We start from the raw sequence: 21,535 nt of genomic DNA on the forward strand, positions 1-21,535 counted from the left end.
GGAGCTGGGAAGAAGGGGAACCAAAGATCTGCTCCACAAACTCCATTTATGTGTGACAACCCTAGTTCCTGGCAATATTGTTCATGTCTTGACTTCCACAATCTGTTTGGGGGTTGAGATAAAAGCTAGGTCCCCTTCTGTTGATGTGGTAGAAGCCAAATCCCACTGGGGCGCACAGGCCAGCATATAGGGCTGCTTGCAATGAGATGCTCCAGCCAAAGGTCACAGCAACATCCTGCTTGGTGTTATGCAGTTACAGTAAAACATCAGCAACAAAACATTTCCCCTGCTTCAGACTTGGCTGAAGTTATTTAAAACAAGACACTGCAGCTGGAGATGTGCAGAGGAGCAACAGAAAACTGTGCCCATCAGCTGCAAAGGCAGTGGGCTTAGCAGAGCAGCTGTAACATGGGCAGAGAAACTGCCCACCATTTGAGTCCCAAATGGTCACTGCCAAAGGAAGTCTCCAGGCCCTGGCCAACTTTCCACTGAATTGGTGGGTGGGGTGCAGGATTATGCTCCACAGAGGCAGCAGCCATATGTGCATAACAGCAGGCATCCTCACTTCCCCAGAGCCAGAGCACTGAGAATAATGCACAGGTCAATAGCTGAATTTCTTGTGAAAATTAGGTAAAGATATGGGGGGAGAAAATGCATATGCTTATTGGTGAAATTATGTCTTTGAGGAAAAAGTAATACTAAAAAGGTACACCTTGATATATGAAGATGCTTGGCCTAGTTTTGGGGTACCATGCTATGCTAATCAAAAAACGATAATGACCCATGTCATAAACCACGAAGAGTAGCAAAGCATGGGGATTTGTCAATCTGTTCTGTCAAAGTAGTTTGATAAATAGTCAACAACATGCTGACCCTCCCTGCCTGGGTTGTGAATGTCATCTTAACTCCCTTCTATGAAAGGCACTCTTCAGAAAAGACAGTCTGTCATTTGCCGCATAGTCAGAAGCAATCTTACAACTTTGCTGGATCGTAAAAATACTGCTTTTGCCAGAAAATTTGAGTTCATCAAAGTTCTATGAAATATTTATATATTATGATAAAATTCTGTGGAAAATATTTCTTCTCAGAACAAAAAATCAGGAAATTGTTTGTCTCCTCTGTGTGCTTCCCTGTACATATTGATTCTGTTACATGTACTTATACCAAAGCATTCAGAAGTCGTAGCTATCCAGCACAGCATCATCTCAAATTATGCCATACAGTTGATAGAGCTTTGACTTATTACATGATCTGTCAAAACATATTATGTTCATTTATGTTTTACTGGTAGCATTTCTAAAAACAGGTGATCACAAAAATTTACTATATTACTAGTGTGAAAAGGAAATTAATTCTGGAACTATGTTTTCATTTTTAACACCACCCTTGATTTTGTGCGAGGGAGCTAGCCTGTAATGCTTTTTCACAATACAGAAAAATAAATTACAAAGTTTTCCAGAGTGACTTAAAAAAAAATTCTTTTGCAGTGTCAATATGTGTATCTACATCAATGTGTGAGAGATGTGTTAAGAGCCAGAAAACTTCGCAGTGAACAAGAAAATCCCTTGTTTCCAATATATGAAAATGTGAATCCAGAGTATCACAGAGGTAAGTGCAAGCCTATCAAATTGTAAAATGTTTCAAATGTAATAGCTCATTGGCAGTGTAATTGAGGGGGAAAATTGTGCTATCCCTTGCCATCAATATTTTTTCTCTTCCTGGACCTTTATTTGTTCACTCCTCTGCTCTTGTCACTCTTCCAATCGCATCTTTATTTAATCCATTAGTAGTCATTATCACATCTCTTCGTGTTCCCACCCTATCTTCATACTCTCCCTGTCTCACACTTCATGACTCCTGTGGTGTTGGGGGGACAGAACCCCTTTCCTATCATGTTATTGGCCTCATCCTTTACCTCACCAGTGTTTACACCATCCACTTTTAAGCACACTGAGGCCACTGCCTGGGCTTTTCTGTCATTCATCGAGTTCAGTTTCTGTTCTGAATCACCCCCATTTGCTGTCGACCGTATAGGCAGCCTTAGACTTCACATCTGCCTCGACTGGGCAGTGTAGGTGTCCAAGGCTGTGCTCTTTCTTTCTTCCCCAACTCTCCATTCTTGTAGGCTCTTTTTCTTAGCCTGTACTGGTCCCTTGGCAATAAGAATTGCGGGAGTAGCAAACCTGGCACTAGCACTGCCCTGCACCTCCTGTTCTCATGGCCAGAGGACCAGTCTGGAGAAGTTATAAGCAGAGGTGGCCTGTGTGTCCTGGTGGGGCTGATTCCTAAGGGCCGCAGAAGTTTTCAGAATCAGACAGCAGGATCTCGGTAGCTCCTCAAATTCAGACATTAGGAATTGAGATTATATGATGAGAGATCAAAATAATTTTCTTGATCTAGCCCACAGAAATCACAGTTGTCATCAACAGGTAGATCAGGCTTTGAGGAGGCCAAGGACTGAAATAATCAGGGTTCCACAAGTTGGGAGTGCTAGCAAAAGCGGAGGTGGGAACTGCTCTTTAGCTGTCGCATCAGTCACCAGCCAGCACTGCTGCCACACAACCACCTTTGAGAGCACTGTAGTCACCTGGCAGAGTTGAACATGAGGCCACTTGGGTTATTTTATTTTTTCTAATCTCAGTTTTCCTTGCTTTCAGATGCTGTTTATTCAAGGCACTAAGAATGTTACAGACATCTGCTTTTGTGACTACATTTGTTAACTAAGGGTTTTGTTTGTTTGTTTTTTTTATGTATCTATTTCATGCACTAGAAAGGTGCCAGACCTTTCTGTTGAGACTGTGTATAATTTATTGGTCTGGTGATTTTTTTTAAAGATATATAATTTAAGTGTAATAGATGTTAATGTATATAATTGTATTTTGGCATTATGTAAATATGAATTTTTTTCTATATTGTTTATATTAATATTAGGCTTCAGATAATATTTTTTTCTTATCACAGTTTTTGTGAACTGTTCTACATAAACTATTTTAAATTGTATGGCTAACAGGACTGCTGTGTTTAGGGCAGTATTGGCATGTAACACACGGGAAAAATCCTATAAGGAGAACCTAATTTTATTTTTTAACTAGTTCAGTGTTTGCGAGATGAAATAAGCTACTATTAAGCAAGGGAACAGTAGTCCTGTATAGGAATTACAATGCTACTCTACACTTTAAACTTACTGCTTTTCATCTGATGAAAATGGGTATAACCCATAACACAATGGCAGACCTTTTACAGAATCCATTAACAGCCAAGCAAAACAGGGTCCACCTCACTAGAAGCAACTGTTTCAGTCTAATGTGACATAGTAGAAAAATATCAAACACCACACACTGCCGTGAAGTCTAGCAGACCTTTTCCCTCCCCACATGCTTTGAGGGGAGACAGGTCACATTCTGATTTTTTTACACTGGTTTAAGAGAGCAGAATCAGATCACAGCCCGTGTCTGTGCATTTTCACGCACGGATAATTATAAGAAGAGTGTTCAGATAAATGCCTCAGACATTCTTGTTAACAGCCCTGTAAGAATGTGAAGTCTGGCAACATCCATAGCTCAATAAAAACAATGCTGTACCATAACTGCTAAAAAAGTAGAGAGATTATAAACATATTGAAAAAAAGACACGTCAAGGTATACAGCCTACAGTTTGCACAACTGGCTTTGTCCTTAAACTGCTTGCAGCATAGCTGTGCTGGCCCAAGGGTTGGTCTCCTTCGAATGCCACTTGATTTCACAAAGGGAAAGCATGGCCCCAGCATGTCCTCACAGAAAGACTCCTCCACTTACGTGTTGCCTGATGTCAGTGCCACAAGGGCAGCTGGAATAGAAAAAGGCTCATCAGTAAACCAGGGGATGTAGGCTGGCTGGGCTGTGCTGTGCTGACCATCAGGTGACTCAAAGCATTTAGTGATTGTCAAGAAGGACAATCAAATAGCACTCACCAGGTATCCTGCCCAGCCAAGCAGATTAGGCACATCCTCTCTCCTCTGCAAAGAGGCTTCTCATTCAAGGGACTGAACGCTCTGTTCAGCTATTCTTTGTCTTCATAAAACGCTCTTCAAACAGCGAAGAGGTGGCACACAGTTCTCCATCGCAAAAAGAAGGAAGGGCTTAATAGTTCTCCTTTCATATATCTACCCATACTTTACCTAGAGAAAACAGCCTGCAGCTGAAGACAAGTGCCTAAATTTCACTTTTATTTTGGAGAGAAGTAAGTATTTCTGAAGGCCTCCTGAGAACCAGCCAATACACCCAAGTACCTGACTGAGGATTCACCACCCTTAGTGGAATCTGAAGAAGGGAACTAGTATTATAGTGGAAGCCGTTTTCACAGAGGGAAATCTAAGCAAAACCACAAAGAAATGTGCACATTTTCTGCAGGGCCCTTTTTTCTCTGTTTCCTTTGCTAGGTAGACTCTAGGTTAGCAAGCAAAGACAAACAAGCATGGCAGCTTTAAATTGATCATTGACCCTGCTAATAACAGCTGAACTTAGGGCATCATGAAAATTGCCATTGTGTTACGTGTGCTGCATTTAGTCCTCTTTTTTCTCAGCAGTAGCTGCGGAACAAAGATCACCATGTTAGTTACCAGCAGTCCAATTACACTGTGAAGACATACCAAATGTACCCTGTAAATTATCTCACACTATGTATCACTGTGTCATTTTTTATGCTGAGGGAAATGGAACTCGCTCAATAATATATGATCTGAAGGCGAAAGTCTGATTGTATACTATGTATGCGTGTTGTTCATCATTTTCAGAAAGACACACATTGTTCTGCTCTTTTTTTTTTTAACATTGTTTCTCAGCTCCCTCCTCCACATCTACAGAGTTCACAAATGTGCACCCAAAATGATGATGTTGTAGCAGACAGCTATTTTCATCTTTTCTCTTAGCTAATAATGGACACAGTTCATAAGCCTCTTCCTCCTCATCGCATAATAACATGACAGATGACCTTAAACACTCTGGCACAATGCTCTTGAGCAGCTTTACATCTCTGCCTAGCTAGGTCACGTGTGAGACTGTACACACACATTATTGCTCTGGTTCTGCTTTCTAGCCAATTCTGCTCACATGAAACCAGTGTAAATCCACTGAGAATAAGTAAAAAGTATCTATGTAGCATTTTGTTTTTATATAAGACACCTACTTATCAGTGTAATTAATTATATTTACTGTGCCTCTAAGCTGAATAACAGGACTAACGGGAAATTGTTAATGTAACAAGAATGGACTTGAAGGAGCTTATGTACTGAATAAAGAGAGCTCTTAAGGAAAAAGACATCCTCTGCTGAAGAGGATGTTTCTCTTTTGAATGTCCACGAATGATGTTCAGAATTCCCTTCTTGATGTTTCCCAATAATAATGTTATAAAGCAAGGCTAGTCTTGTCGCTGATCTGTAAGCTAAGATTTGCACACTTGGAGCCCAGTCCTGTGAATCTGCATTGTCTACAAAGCTACCTGAGTACTTCCATGAAAGTCAACTGGAATGCTTGCCTGAAGAATATCATTCCACTTCTGAAGCACTTGCAGGGTTGGGCTTTTAGGTTAATTCAAATTTTTTGTATGGAAAGTTATTTAATAATGAAAAAATTGTAATAAATGTTTTTTTAATCTGTGCAATACAATTACAAGATCCACTACCGATTGTAGGAAAAAAAAAAAAAAAAAAGATTTTGCATAGCTGAAGTTGATAGATGATATTTTTTGTTACTAATGGAACACAAAAGTGGGTGAGAGAAATAGGCATACTGTGAAGATGTCATAAAAGTGCAACTTTATACATTTTTCTCTGCTGCTATAGTTATTTATACAGCTTATATACGTGCCTCAAATTACCAGAAATATTATTTTATGCCATGATAAACTATGAATTTCCTTTCAGTTGTAGAACAGAGAAAAGAAAATGTGTGAGCTTTAAGTTTATGTATTGTATATGGTTATTTACGCTTTGACTTTGAAAGCAAAAAGTTAAATACTGGACAGATAGGAGTACATGAGCACTTGGCCATGCTCCTCAGCCTAGCAGCTAATATATGGGCTAGAGGGATGAGAACAATAACCATCTAATTACTCTATCTATAATCACAAGCATCTCCTCCCAGAGCCACAGATCAGACAGCCTACTGCAGCCACAGCTTCACTACCAAGGAGTGGGGTGGCAGGTGCTCACATTTATCCAGATTTCACTCAGTACTTCAGACGTGTCGTTTGCGTGAATAAAATGCAATACTGAGTGACCACCACTCCCCCGACAGCCCTGTCACAGACATTCGGGCTCTGGAGCTGTGAGCCCTGGGACCTGTAGTCCCAGGAGGCTGCAGCTCTGAAGAGAAGATGAGTGTGCTCTCCAGTACTTAGGCAGCTCGCTGTGGACCTCGTGCCCTCGACTGTCCCTCTTAGGCTGACAAAATCAAACTCCTGATCTGTTGGTAGCACCACTATGGCCAAAGCAAACTGGTCTGTTACCAGCGACCTCACAGATCAATAGTTAGTTCAGGCTGGGATTCGGTTTTTAAGACTGGCAGGAAATACTGGAGACCAGGGACTAGCTAAATTTAGCAAATGCTGTGGAATTTGGGCACATACAGTGTCAGTGATGCTGGTAGATACTGATTTGCGTGATGATTTGGTTGGTTCTTGGTTTATTTGAAAGCTAAAGAAATACTGTAACATCCAAGTAGCTAAATATATATGTTGCTCTACAGCAGGGCAGTATGTTATAGTGAAAAAACCCACAATTCTGAAATGTGGCTAGTCATAAATTCTTTGCCAGTGCCTGGAGTAAAGTGTCTGAAAAACATCTTCAGCACATACTCCATTCTCACATGCTATATAATTGCTTCTGTTTGTGTTCGTAACAAACACTGGGTGAACACAGAATTGTGCTACTATTGTCAATTTAATTTATGTATTTGTTAAGTATATTTTTATATTTTTAGCTACAGTCAACAAATCAAATATATTTGAGTGTATTTTACAATTTTTATAAATAGTTCATGAATAAAACATTCAATAAAAAAAAAAAATCACGTCCTTGTCTTCTGTTTGACTGCCTTTGCATTATGGATTTTGTTGTCCTGCTGCTCAGAGAAAAGGTCATAAATGAGTTTGATTTCAAGTGAGATGGTCTTCAGAGAACATTAAATTCATCAGAAGGCTCAGCCTGTTGAGGGAAAGGGGGCTCTGCTGTTGCCCACTGGCCGGATTAGTGTCCATGCGGAAAGATACTGTTGTTCCCTTCGCCTCCCCAGTTCACTGCCCGCCTCCTTTAATAAACCAAATACTGCCTGAGTTATGCAATGGGTATTTGAAAAAAACAACGTGCCTTGAACTTGAGTGCCTGTTGTTTTAGAGACATTTCACCAGGCAGTTGTACCAATTAACACCGCACTGGAGGTCCGTCACTGCCTAACACCCAAGGATGTGAACCATGCTTTTTAACAAATATATTTCTTCCCCTCCCTCTCTCCACAATGCTTAAAAACCCTTAGCATTCTTGTGGGTTCAGGGTGCTTGGCAGTAGCCTGCTTATTGCCAACACAGTTGTTCCTTATTTGTCATCAGAAGAGTTTAGGACAAGTTAATTCTGTTTATTTAAAAGGAAGAATGATTTATTAGCTTCTATTTTGTACTGCGAGCTCTTTGCTGAGGGGATGTGTACTGAAGGCTGAGGGAGCTGTTAGATTTTTCTCTTTGTGATATAAAAGCTTACCCCAGAGCTGTACTCAGGCACAAGCAGCCCCGGGGCCTTCATCACTGTTTGTATCTGCACGACCAGGCCACGTGTGCCTCATGCTTTTTGGGGTCTGGCTCCTGCAGGTATCTGACGGCCTCCTTGCACCCAAGTTAGATGCTAACTGCCATTTGTATCACGTGAAACCTCTCCACAACACGCAGCTTTGGTTGGGATGATGGGTGGTGCCTGCTCCCAGAGGCTTGGAGTGGTCAGCAGCACCAAACAGGCATGGAGGCACCAAGGTGCAAGAGGGCAAAGCTTTTTGCAGACCTCAAAGTCTTCAAGTCTCCAGGCGAAACATTCCCTTAGCACCTCCAGCTTTGCTGTCGCAGAGTCCTGGGGTCCCCAGAAGAGGCCAAAGTCCCCCTGAGGGCTGTTGCTGACCAGGCAGGGTCCTCACCACCAGCATGGAGAGGGTCTATGCCGAGCCCAGCTGCAGGCTGCCCTCCCCACCCCTTCTGACCCAAATTCCCAGCTGGAAGGGGTGGCTGGAGCATGTCCGGGCCCCCAGAGTTGCTCCAGACGGGTGCGCGCGGCTTCAGGAGTCAAAGAGAGAAGAAACTATGAGGAAGCCCAGCTGGAGCTCAGCACCGCCATAGTTCCTCCCTCCATGCTGAGGCCTTCCATCATGGAGCTATGGGGCCGCGGCAGGAGGGGGTGACCGCGGAGGCGCGAGGTGGGGGCTCACTGGCCCTGCCAGCTGGCACCGCTGTGTGCTGGGTGAGCCGAGCTTGCTGCCCCTCCGGGTGCCTCCATTCCCAGCCTCAAGGGCCGAGAGCGTGAGAGCACAGCCGAGCGCCAGGCCGGGAGGGTGACAGCCATGGCCTTGTGCAGCAGTCGAGCCGAATGCTGGGCACCGAGCGTCGCTGGCAAGCGCTGCGGCAGCCGGGCCAGACATTTTTGTACACGGCCTTCCCCACGCTCATGCCAAAATCCCTGCCAAGTTACACGCTGCGTCCTTGCTTGTCTTTGCTGTTGATGTACCCAGGCCTGCCTATGTGCCAAGTGGAGAGCAGCTGGAGCAGCTACCTCTTACTAATGGTGAAAGCAGTTTTGTTGCAATTTGAGTCCTCTCAGGACAAGAAGGGGCCCGAAACCAGGTGTTTCTGCTCACATAAATCTTCATCCATAGCTTGAGAAGAGGCACTGTCCTCTCTAAAAGACAGGGCACAGGCATAAAGGGGTGAGATGAGGGAACCCCTCCTCAGGAGATGTGTCTCACAGCAGCCTTGTTTCATGTGCTGGCTCTAATGGATGCTTTTTCTACCTACCTGTCTTGACTGGGCTGGTTTGCAACAGCCCTTAACATTAGACATGTTTTGCTGAGTGACGACCAAGCGCCCTCCTTAGGGCATAGGTCCAGAACCTGAACAGAAGCAAGCTGATGGTCAGGCTGATATAACACCTCCATAAAAGGCCTTTGGTGGGTATCAGAAGCATAATTTTTGATTTGGTCAGACTTAACCTTCATGTGGAGAACAACGTGCCTTCACTATGTCATTGTCTCCACTTCTAGTGGAGCTGTAGCATTTCTACCAGCTCACAATCACTTTCTGCCTTGGATATGGGAGCCAGGCACCTAAATAGCTGTGATTTACATGTGCCATATACAGGCTGCACTGAAAAGTCAATGGCCATGCAATTGCCTAACCCTGTCTCCCTCTCTCTCCTCAAACCTGTTGTGGCAGTCACCTCTGGCTTCTCAGGTCTGCAGTACCTTCTGGAGAAGCTCACTGACTGTGGAGAATGAGCGAATGCTACGAGTGTTCCCATCTGATCACACACACACATTTCCAGCAGAGAGATGTCTGTCTGCGGTAATCATCCCAGACTGATCTTAAGACCCCAGGCCACCAGAGGGTGTAGGAAGATCCATATCCCAGAAGTGTCTGTCTTTCATCAAAGACACAGAAAGTGGTTAGATCAACAAAGCAGTCATCAAAGTTGACATCTACAGTGCCTAATGTAGACATCCATGGGCTTAAATGAACTGGTTACTATCCCTGTATCCTGGTCACACTTGGGGATGGACTAGGAGTTGAGCATCTTCATCCTGCCCAGTGGAGGTGGTCCTGAGGCCTCCTCGGAGGCTTCGGACGCTCCCATCTCTTCAGGAGCTGCTCCACATTTTCAGAACAAAGCTCTGAATGTAAGCGATGCCCTTTGGAGTCACACTCAGAGAGAGGTCTGTCATTTGCATCATGTCTGTCAGAAGCCCGGTTCTCACAGTAGTTCAGCTTCTTCCCCAGGACTGCAACTGGTGAGGACAAGAGATCTGCAGCTGAAGTGGCTCTATTAATCATCAGGGCAGTAAAGTGCTGGTGGAAAGTAGTGCCAGAGGCCTCTTGCGAGAGGAAAGCAACTGCACTGAGTGGCTCCACAGGACACTAGCACCCTACATCTGTCTGCAAGCATGAAAGAGGCAGCAGGGAATACATACTCCTTTAGAAATGCTCCTTGTCCTCAGCATAGACACACACATATATGTCAGTAGGAATGGGGATATATTTCAAATCTATTTGCTTGCATTTCCACATGACGCAAAGTTACAAAAATCATTTACACTTTGCAAACTTAATATTAGAAGTTTTAAAAATTATCTGTTCCCACTATAATCACAAGATATCTCCCACTCCTATTGGATACACAGGACAAACGCATCTGGTTTTTGCCCAGACCAAGTTTGAGGCTGTAGTACAGCCAGCACAGAAAGAAGGCCCTTCAATTCTGTTTTCCATCCCACAGAGAGTAAAGAACTTTGAAATTAGAAAAAAAAAAAAAAAAAAAGAAAGAGAGACTAGTGACATTATGGATAAGAAAGCCCAAGCTTCCTGGAAAATCAAACACAGACCAGATGGCATGTAGTAAAACTACCCAAATAGATTTGGTATGAGCTGAGCTACACTGTAAAAACACAGAGTAAAATAATTGGATGCAAAAAGCAAAGTGAAGGTGGTCAGAATGCTCCATGCAGCTTGGCTAGGGAAGAAAATGTTGTGCAAATAAAGGACAGATACAGAAAGGTACATGTGTTAATTGGGGGCATTTCTCCTGCCTGTCAATGATGAACGTAGCAGTAATGAAACCACTAGGAGAAAAAGACAGATACTCGCAGAGGTAATAAAGAGGTATACAATGTCCAAAGTATCAAACAGATCATAAAAGATATGCTCAAGACACCGGGCGGAATAAATGTCAGCATCCTGTTATCTTATCACTGGATCTAAAAGACACTTGGAGCCAAATTATTTGTGAGAATCCAACTTCAAGAAAATGAACTGGCAGACAACTGGAATTAATTAATGCCCTACAGATCTGTTCTAGAAAGGTTGGAGAGCACTAAAAATACCCGAGGACCCTGTTTCTTTACACATCATGCCAATTCAATCTGGTCAGGCTGTGACAAATTTTCTGTAAACATTCTGGTGAACGAGCGATTCCCCCAGCCCACTCCAGCAGCTCCCAGGGTGGCTGAAATCTTGCCTTTAAGATGCCTGAAATTTCAATGGCAAAAACGGAGGAGGGGAAAAGCAAAAGGAAGAGCTAGTGTCAAGTATTTTGTGGTTAATGAACCAGGGCAGGTAAGAAGATTTCAGATCCTTGACTTAGGAATGTTCTTCAGCACGAATTTCAGTTGCTTTGGTGGGATTAAACCTAAACATCTTGTTGTACTGAGCACATTAGAGGAAAAAGAGAAAAGGCAGAAAATATGGCTAACTTCTACTTCTCTTGTCTAGGGAAGACGTATCCATCTCAGTGGGAAAAAATGCACATACAGCCATGCTGGGATGGAAAGGCAGCTAGGAAGAAGAATAAAGTCACCAAGGACCTCCACCAACCTTGTAGTGACGTTTTTTTCAGTTTTATTTTTATTTTACTTATTTCTCTTCTCTATCCGACACGCCATCAGAGACCAGATGAAAGAAAAGCCTGTGAAGAGCCATATGGTGCGATTGCTGGGACCAGACCCCGCCATCCTCTGGGTGGGGGGACTGAGCTGCTGGGACCTTGTGGCGCAGGCGGGAGCTGACACACCTCTCACAAGAGGTTCTCACAGCGAGGCGGGACCCACTCCTCCTTCCTCACTCAGCCTCACTGGGGAAAACCACACTTGAATCGTCTGTGCAAGCTACTGCTATCCCCAAGGAAGCAGCTCTCGCCCGCCTCCTCCTTTCCAGCCCCTGTGCTGCCTACTTGTTCCCACATCCCTCTGCTTATTGCCACTCGGCACAAGAGACGGGGGAACTGATCTATGTTAAAATTACCTTATCATCAGTGAAAACAAATGGCTATTTTTAACCTCCCCAGTCTGTCACAGGAGAGACGGACTGAGGTTTTCACGCATACACAGGCTGGCAGGGCACGGGTTGTCAGACATTGCTCCTCTTGCTTCTCAGACCTTTCCCCACTCCCTCAGCCCAACAGCTCTGGCAGAGCTCCCGCCCCTCCTAAGTCCCACCAGGCTTCCCCCAGAAAACAAGATTCAAACTCAGCTTGGTTCCCAGCCTGCCAGCTGCATCAGTGAAGAACAGGAGCGATGGATTTGAAAAAAAGTGGGTCTAACTTTGGCTTTCCCATAGGTGCAAGTATGACTGAAGGCTGGGAAACAAACTCGAAGAAGAGGGGACCAGAGAAAGGAAAGAAAAGCTTGGGACAACAGGAGGAAGATCAATATTGGTTCATGCCTTATGTTGAGAGACAGGTAAGCTGGGGGTCTTGTTAGTGTGACCAGGTCCCCTTTGCTCCTGAAATGCTACCTTATGTCCTCGAGTACCTGCACACTGAAAAGGAAAATTGGGTGCAGGCACTTCACAAATAAATGTCCCTTACCTACACCCCCATATCCTCCCCCTCTAGTTCTTATATCGGTAATTAAATAATGCAGCTGAGGAAAGTGATTTGGAAAACAGATGGCATGCAAGATGCTATAGAATACAGTGGTGCATTTTAAACCTAACACCAGAGAGACAGACATATTTGGGTGCTATATGGGCCTTGAAGTAATTGAACTTCAAAGGCTGCTTGTGCAATGGCCTTTAACCAGAAGAAATTAATGGCTGTCGTGATTTAACCCCAGCTGGCAACTAAGCACCACCCAGCCACTCTTTCACTCCGCTGCAGTGGGATGGGGAAAAGAATCGGAAGGGTAAATGTGAGAAAACTCATGGGTTGAGATAACGACAGTTTAACAGGTAGAGCAAAAGCTGTGCACACAAGCAAAGCAAAACAAGGAATTCATTGACCCCTTCCCACGGGCAGGCAGGGGCCCAGACATCTCCAGGACAGCCGGGCTCCAGCACGTAACCATTACTCAGGAAGACAAATGTCATCACCCTGAACGTCCTCCCCCTTCCTTCTTCTTCCCCCAGCTTTATGTGCTGAGCATGAATGTCATACAGTATGGGACATCCTTTTGGTCAGTTGGGATCAGCTTGTCCCAGCTGTGTCCCCTCCTAAATTCTTGTGCACCCCCAGCCTGCTCGCTGGTGGGGTGGAGTGAGGAGCAGAAAAGGCCTTGACTTGCACCACTCAGCAATAACTAAAACATCCATGAGTTATCAACGCTGTTTCCAGCAGGAGTCCAGAACATAGCCCCATACTAGCTACTGTGAAGAAAAGTAACTACTCCAGCCAAAACCAGCACAATGGCCCTCTAGCCTCCAACTTAATACTCACAATTAAGTATTAAAATCAAGTTTTCCCCCAAACGCTGTGAATGGTCTCACTTGCCACACAAGTCAGTGTGACCTAACCATGGTTTCTGTTAAATGTCAGTGGTAGGAAATATGGGATTTGGGCAAGATGGGATCTTGAAGCAAACAGTTTATCCTAGCACTAGTCTGAAAAGTAAGGATGACACAAGAGCAGATCATTAATCTGTGTGAGGGTCTAAGGCCACTCTCCCACTGTCCTCCTTATATTTAAGACCATGGTATGAACTCGATGGGGCAGGGCTGGGTGAGGACCTGGTGCCACAGCTGCTGGCAGCACGACTGCCATGTCCTCAGACCTGCTGGAGAAGCATCACTTGGTGGGAGCCCACCGCTGCCTCCCAGTCACTGTGCACCCAGCGGGAAAGGAAAGGGCAGCTCTTTTGCCAACGTAGCCGAGGAAAGGGGCTCATCAATGGCATCTGCCTCCAGATCAGCGTTAAAAATGTCTTCACTCAAAAACTTAGATGGTAAAAGAGAATGTGCTACCTTGGGTTGAATGGGGATGCTGCCTCTTTCCAGGAAAATGGCATGGTCATCAAATCCCACCCTCTGAAACGGTGCTGGAGATCGCCTTGTGGTAATGAAAACCATCACAAGAGGAGCTAGGGGAGCCCTACAGCTGGCAGCTGTTTCCACCGCTGAGTGTATTTCCACACAAAGCTGGAGGTCATTCTCAGAGAGAGTAATAAATCGAACATAAAGAGTTTAAACCGTCCAGATAAATAATGGCAGATGTTTAGGGAAGGAATAACAGGCAAAAGTATGAGTTATGCAGTGCCTGCCGTTCAAAGAAAATTAGTTCAAACTGTGAGGGCATTGTTCAGAGGAACAGTAGGGGATAAAGTGACTGGGGGAGGGAGGAAGGGGAGGAAAAGCTGTCTCCCCTCAGATGTGTGAGTAGCATCCCTGGCTACCACGGAGAACTGCCGCTTCATCGCCAAACTGGCATCCAGTGCCTGAGGTGGAAGCAGAAGCAAGAACCACCACTTGCAGTCGTACATCCCAGCTGGCAGAGCAGGCTCCCCCAGAGCATTATCAGCGTTTAATGGGGTTGCTGATGTGCAGAAATGCAGAATTTCATCACAAAACCTGCATCTTCCTGCAGATGTTTTCAGCAAAGGATGAGAAACTGGGCTAGTAGCTGGGGTAAGGACTGAGGAACCAGGATCCCTGCATCCCATATCCCTCTCTGTTTCACTGTGTGACCTTACACATAACACTTCATCTCTGAAGGCAGCAGTTCAGCTGCCTGGAAAAGGAAATTCTCGCTTCCTGGGGATGTGAGGAGACCTACGGTCCAATTAAAATCCTCATTTGAAAGATGTTATGAAAAATAACTGTGCTGCCAGCCCTATTCTTCCCCACCCAAGGACAGAGCAGATTTTAATGTGGTACATTTGCTGAAAGAAATTTACTCTCTTCAAAAGGGAATCAAACCCTTCATTGTCAGAAAGGCTGCAGCACCTCTTACGTGATTTTTTCTCAGATTTCATAGGGGATAATAGGTAGTGTTTAAATGGAGAGGGACAGATTACCAGAATGCTTCTGAGCTACATAATGAGTATTGCTAATAGCAATGCTTGACTTGGCAATGCGGTCTTCAAGGTTATTTAGCAAAGCTCAGAATGTACATCAAACAAAACAAAAAGTTAATTTTAATATGTCTTTGCAAAACAAATATAAAACTAATGAATTTGGATTTTCAATTTTACTTTGCCTTTTTGTTTTGGCTATCAATAAAAGCAACCTTGAAAATGCAACACAAGAACTGTTAGACAGGAGTGGTAGAGCAACAATAAAACAAGGAGGAATGTAAGTTGGTACAGAATGTCTTCGATCATTATAAAGCTAATTATTGAGAGAGACAGCTCGGTGTGCATGAATACAGAATAATGATGAGTTTGGTAAACCTTTACTGCACAATACATATGTATTTGTGTGCCGAAGAAAGGGTGCTTAAGAAGGAAACAACAGAGTGAAATCAAGGAGTATGTGCGTCACTCCAATAGCAGGGTGGAAGGAAGGAACAACTCCTAATCCATCTTACTTGGAAGCACAGTTAATGCTGCAACAAGCTTCTACTATGAAGCCATACATTAGCTGCCTTATTGCTACAAAATGGGCTATAAATCTGTACAGGTATTTTGGACAAAAAAAAATAATTCCCACAAAGTTTCAAGATAGGTCAAGAAATAATTTAAACTTTAGGTCATTAAAATCTGATTTGAAACATGGAGTTTTGCCTAAAACTCCTTTATTTTTTCTCACTTTGTACAGTGAGAACTCCTTGGGCACACGTGCATGTCCTGTAAGCAAGCAAAAGAGTTTACAGACAAGTAACTTTTGTGCACGACTATGTGTTCTATGCCAAAAATATCTTGGAGGAAAAACCAACCTACCCCTAAACCTGTTGGCATTTTGAGATGCTCAGCCCTGGAGATATCCTGCTTGCTGCATCCAGTTGTGCAAACACCATTGCCCGAGGAAGAGTTTAGGCGGGGGTTCTGCAGCCATACGCATATTTGCAGCAGAAACATCTTGCTTTTTTGAAAGAAAAATCTGTGATAGTCCTGATGCTGCAGTGACAGAGCCCGAAGACAGCAGAGCCTGACAGCAATGGCCTCAACTCCATCCCCCCCTCATGCTGTCCCCATCACAGCCTCAGGCACTACAAACTGCCCCAATTGCTGCAAAAATCCAGCGAAACACTGCTGTAAACTTCCCAGCGATTTCAATGTAAAAAGAATGGGAAAATGCACATTCATCTGAGAAAAACAAGTTAAAAAAACAGGTTGAATCAGGCTAAAAACCCCGACATGGTAGCCCCATATTCTCCCAAGAAGTCACTGAGTGACAGCTATCGGAGAAAAGGCTGTGGTTTCAGCCCTTGACACCAGCTAAATGCCGTCAAAGCTGGGGTTAGTTAGCAACGATCACACCAGCGTGCTGCCTAGCATCTGTCTGAAGGCTTTACAGTCACATTTTTGCTTGCCAAGATGTTTCCTCCCACCAGACATCATATTTGCTCTGTCCTTCCATCCTCATTTATTACTCTGTATTTTGCAGGAATAGAAAAGACATTTTATTCTTCTGCTAATATTCTTAGCTCCTCATATTTGCTGTTGAATCACCTGCCTGTCAAACTGGAGCTCACAAACCTCCTGATCTGGCATATTTTAAAAAATTCAATTAATTTGCCCTTTACCTTGCCATTTCATATAATGAATAAAGCTACCGAGACACCTCACCCTACACCTGCGCTCAGAATCTCGCTGTTCATTATTGCTTTGTGTTGACAGTTCTGCAGCCCATTTTCAACCTCCCCTCCCTTATTGCCAGCCCGATCTAAATTAATTTTTTCAATAAGATCTCGAGGCATTATTTAAAATGCTTCCTATGGTGTATTGCTTCCCGTATATGTCTCCATTAGTCTCCAGTTTGTCTGTAAAAAAGCAGCCAAGTTCATAGGACACTATCTGCTTTTAATACACCAGAATCATTTACTGCCTGTGATTCACTTGTCCAGATGCTTGTACATTCATAGCATACGTTCTATATTTTCAATAAAGATTGAAAATTAATCCATCAAAAGCAAGGGACGCTACTTAGCTCCAGAATTTTAATATATTTTTTTTTTCCTTTGGTATTGGACTTATTTTTCATTATTTTTCAGAAAAAAAAATAATTAAGATCTAGACTACTCACCATTTAGATGTACTGACTGCTGTCTATTCGGTCCTTCCAAACTAGTCGCTCCCTGCCTAAAAACAGACTACGGGACAATTTCACAGTTAATTTTTAATTGTCTCAAACATTATTCTTCAGAGGGATAGTGCAGGAAAAGACAGTTCAGCCCGTTTAATTCTACACGAGTTTTCACTTCACATGTTGCCAAACCCATGCCCCTTCCAGCGTTTTGCATTTGTCCTTAGGTGGGAGCTCTCGCCCCTGGGTCGTGCTGCCCCCCCTTATCCCCACACCCTGGCAGGGTGCCCGATATCCAGGCTCCCAGCAAACACCAAATATTACATCCCGGGGATGATGCTGCCTCCGACCTTGGCGAGCATGGCAGCGGAGAGGTGGTGGCCGCTCTGCCCCCTCTCCTGTGAGGACCCCGATTGCTGCAAGGCAGGAAAGGGGCCGGGGGAGAGCTGCTCTCCTGCCAAGTGGAGAAGGGCTGTGGCTCTGATCAAAGCAGCTGCCCTGCAAAATTCAGGTTGCAGCCCCACAAACCTTCAGCTTAGGGGCCTCGCATTGAAATGCATTGAAATTGCATTCTTGTATCGAAATGCACTGAACTGAAATGAAGCCATGTGCACATATTGAAAAGGCAAAGACTTCAATACTGGCACGTGCTCTGATAGGTATGATCAGAAATTGCTCCTTATCTGAAGTCTGGATTTGTCCTAATCCCACAGTGAGGAAATGGAAATGATCTACAAGCTGGCTCTCTGGGGCTTTTGAAACAAAACGTTAGTTGCTCACATCTCTCTTTGAATCGATCCTGCTGTATGGGGTCCAAATAGTTGAAGTATTTTGTCCAGAAACCGTCAGTTGCTGTCAGCTGCTGAACAAGCAATTATACCAAACAGCTTAATAGTTGATTTTTTCCAACTGCTTTTAGTGAATGGCAATCGGCATCCAAATAAATAAAGAGATAAACATTATGTTAGCTGAAAAGTTATGAAAAATTTACATTATGTAAGGTAATGTCTGACACTGTATTAGCTCATTAAATTAAATTACAGGCAGATTGCTTTTTTTTTTTTTTTTAAATGCAGTATCAAATGTAATTCAAGGAACTTTTATTGCCTTTCTGGGAGAGTTATTTCAGGTTGATTGCTATATGTGCTGTTTGGATATTGTTTGTGTATTGTAGGTGTGTACACAATTTTACAGCTATGCCAACATATTTTATAATAAAATTTTACATTCAAATTATGGCTATATAATTTAATAGGCTATTCTTTTTCTTCTTATTGCATCTCCAGCCATGCATCCAATGCATGCAAAGTGATTTCTTGGCTTTTGAGAACCATTAGACCACCAAAGAGCTGTGAATTAAACACAGTGCAAGTAACGACAGCATTCGTGCTAGCATATCAAACCAGAAAGAAAATCGCACAGCCTCTCAGATATCAAACTTTGGGGTTGATTCATTCGGTGGGTCTGTGACCTGACAAGGCAGTATGATTAATTGCACACATATTCCCTCAGAGGTTTTCCCGCTCATGCTTTCTGCAGCAAAGACTGTTAGCTTGACAGATCAGTGTAGCAACCTCTTAAGATGCCAGAAAGGGAAGGGGTTGGTTTCTGATTGAAAGCTAATGGAGGAATAGCAGCTGCTCCATGCTGAGGGAAAAAAAAAAAAAAAAAAACAACAACAACAACAACAACAAAACAAACACAAAAAACACAACAAAAAAAGAAATCCAAAACCAAAACAAAACCCCAAACCAACAAAAAACTCCCACACTAAAAAAACCCAACAGCTTTTGATCCTCAAAGAATTCACACACAGAAATAAGTTGATTTTTTGATAACTCCAGCTATAGGATTTCTGTCAGGGACTGCAAGAAAATATTCATATGATACAATAGGTTTCATAATTAGGAATTCTGCTGTGCTTCCTTTCATCTGATATATAAGCCATGGCTGGAGTTTTTTTCTTTTCTTATTAAACACTGTCCTAGGTGTCTCTTCTTCCACATGTTTATTCTTGGCTTTAATATATTTTTGGCCATTTAGGCTAAAGTTTGCAGAAACACAGATTTGGCAGGCAGCTCCCATCCTTGCAATGCTGAGCAAAGATGCTTGCACATCGTGTTCCTTCCGCAACCCACACTGCGCCCCCATCGCACCAGACCCACCCAGGTGTTGACTGCCCAATATAAAATAGTTTTAATTTTTCAAGTAAGGACTAAACCCCTAGCAAACTGCTTTAGACACTTCCTTGAAGCTACTTAATCCCTACACCTTATCTATGAAAGGGCTTTAAACATTAACCGGTGTTTCCCCTTTCACATTTCCCAGCCAGAATCTGACGGGATAACACACGCTCACAGATCCTCTCACCTACTGCGTGAAACGAGGCGAGATGCCTGGTGGCTCTCTGTAGACACCCCTGCTCCTGGGGGGGTGACACCGCAGCCCTGGCTCGGGAGCGGGGGGCTCCCGGCCGCAAAGAGCAGCCGGAGGCGGGTTGGGGCGGGCGGCGGCACCGGGGCTGAGCCCGGGGGGGGCAGATGCGTGGACAGCTCTGCACTCTCACGCCTTGAGAATGCCTTTGTTCTGATCTAGGACGAATCCGTCAAAACACACCTGGAACCTCGAGCCTGGAAGCTGGGACCTGCGCCACCTCTCCACTGCGCTTCCCAGCTTGCATCCTGTGGCGCTTACCGAAGAGCCCAGGGGATAATAGCCCTTCAAATTCAGCAGGCTGTGCTGGACCCCTGTCAAAGGGCTACGTTTACACCAGAAATGACAGGCAACGATCTTTTAAAATGCCACTGGACACCCGCCAAGACATCCCTCATCTGGTCCAAGCATTGAATTCAGTTCCTCCATTCAGTAGCTAAATTTTCTAATGCGTTGTGAAATCTCATCTTTTACTGCAACACAGAAACACACAAAGCAGTAAAAGTGCAACAAAAAAGTGCTCCTATTCAACTTTTTAAATGAGCCTAAGAAGCTGGCAGAGAAAAATACTGTATAAACAAAATTATTTAATTGCACTACATGAAAGAGAAGGCAGGTCTTACTGAAGCGGAGCAGTAGACAGCACGACGGAACAGAATTCCTCAAAGCAATTGCGTATAAATATTAAATAAAATGCAGAATTTGACTCTGCAGATGGCTCTGGAAAAAAGCAGCCCCTTTGGCTGCAAATACTCTTCGGAGAATACACCGCAAAAACTGGAAATCCACAAAGCCAAGGGGGAAATCAATGAATAATCTGCTACAAGGAAATCCCCAGTTTCCATGATCAAGTATGGGGATTAGAAAGACATTTCTAAATCAACAAGGTTCAGGCTGGGACAGAAGAGTGACTTTTAGGATTTATTTTTTTCTTCCCTCAGCATCACAAACTGCTGTGCCAAGGAGATACTTACTACCTGTCTTTGCACGCCAATTTAGATGTTTAATTTGGGATGTTAGACTCTCTGCAAAATGATTTAATATCCTCGTAACCATTACTTACTTCCAGAGGCCTTTGCAAATGACATTTCTAACAGATTTGAAGATATGATTGCCGATCAAGCAAGCTGCATCAACTCAATTCCCTTCTTACCTTTTGCTCGGTGAATCAGCTGCACAACTCAGTCACAAAAGCTTCTGGAGCAAAGCTAGAGAGGATTTTGTTAATCCAGATTTGTGAGCCCCAAGCTACTGGCTTAAAAATCCATAATGAATCTGTGTCACCATATATTTCCTTCTCTCCTGGGAAAACAAAGGATGTATATATGCAGAAAATCAGAGTTATTCCCTTTACCTGTAAGAAGTTATTGAGAGCAAATAGAGGAGGGGATCCTGCCACCAGCTTCCACAGATAACCAAAGCACCCCACAGGGGCAGCTTTCTATGGTTTGCAGAGTGCGAACAAGTAATATATATAAAAAAAGTATATAACAATCAACCCTCCCCAAACCAGACACACGTGCAATATTTTCGCAGGTTGCCAAAGAATGAGAATCACAGAGATGTGAGCGAAGCTGTGGCAGAGAGACACGAGTGAAAGGAAACACTATGTCCTTTGCAGGACAGCACTTCCCTCATCACTGGGCACCACGATGCCCACGACGTGTACCAGTTCACAAAATAAGAAGCCATATGGAAATCAATCCTTAAATGCACAATACCATTAATCTGAGATGGAGACTGGGCAATGCAAGCAGGTTTGTCACAGTGCCTTGTGCCAACAAAGCTTTCAGGCTTTCAAATCTAGCACTTTCCTCATCCTCGGGAAATACCTCACCTATGTGTTAAAAGCACAACGAAACACAAGGGGTTTAAGCATAGTGCTAAGAATATCAGAAATTAGTACGATGAACGGTACGGTTAGAATTGC

At 43.7% G+C, this 21,535-nt stretch overlaps 1 protein-coding gene across 2 annotated transcripts in view; it reads left to right on the forward strand.

Moving 5' to 3' along the window:
• PTPRB (protein tyrosine phosphatase receptor type B) overlaps window positions 1–6,979 on the forward strand; it is a 66,705-nt gene extending 59,726 nt beyond the window's left edge. For both annotated transcript variants that reach the window (XM_042792926.1, XM_042792927.1), the window contains 2 exons: window positions 1,488–1,608; window positions 2,658–6,979. In XM_042792926.1, coding sequence (XP_042648860.1) covers window positions 1,488–1,608; window positions 2,658–2,680 — 144 coding nt within the window. In that variant the 3' untranslated portion in view covers window positions 2,681–6,979. The remainder of the gene's footprint in view (window positions 1–1,487; window positions 1,609–2,657) is intronic.
• Window positions 6,980–21,535: the final 14,556 nt, after the last annotated feature.

This window comes from Tyto alba, unplaced genomic scaffold, assembly GCF_018691265.1.
Source record: "Tyto alba isolate M040663 unplaced genomic scaffold, T.alba_DEE_v4.0 Super-Scaffold_2, whole genome shotgun sequence".
Lineage (NCBI taxonomy): Eukaryota > Metazoa > Chordata > Aves > Strigiformes > Tytonidae > Tyto > Tyto alba.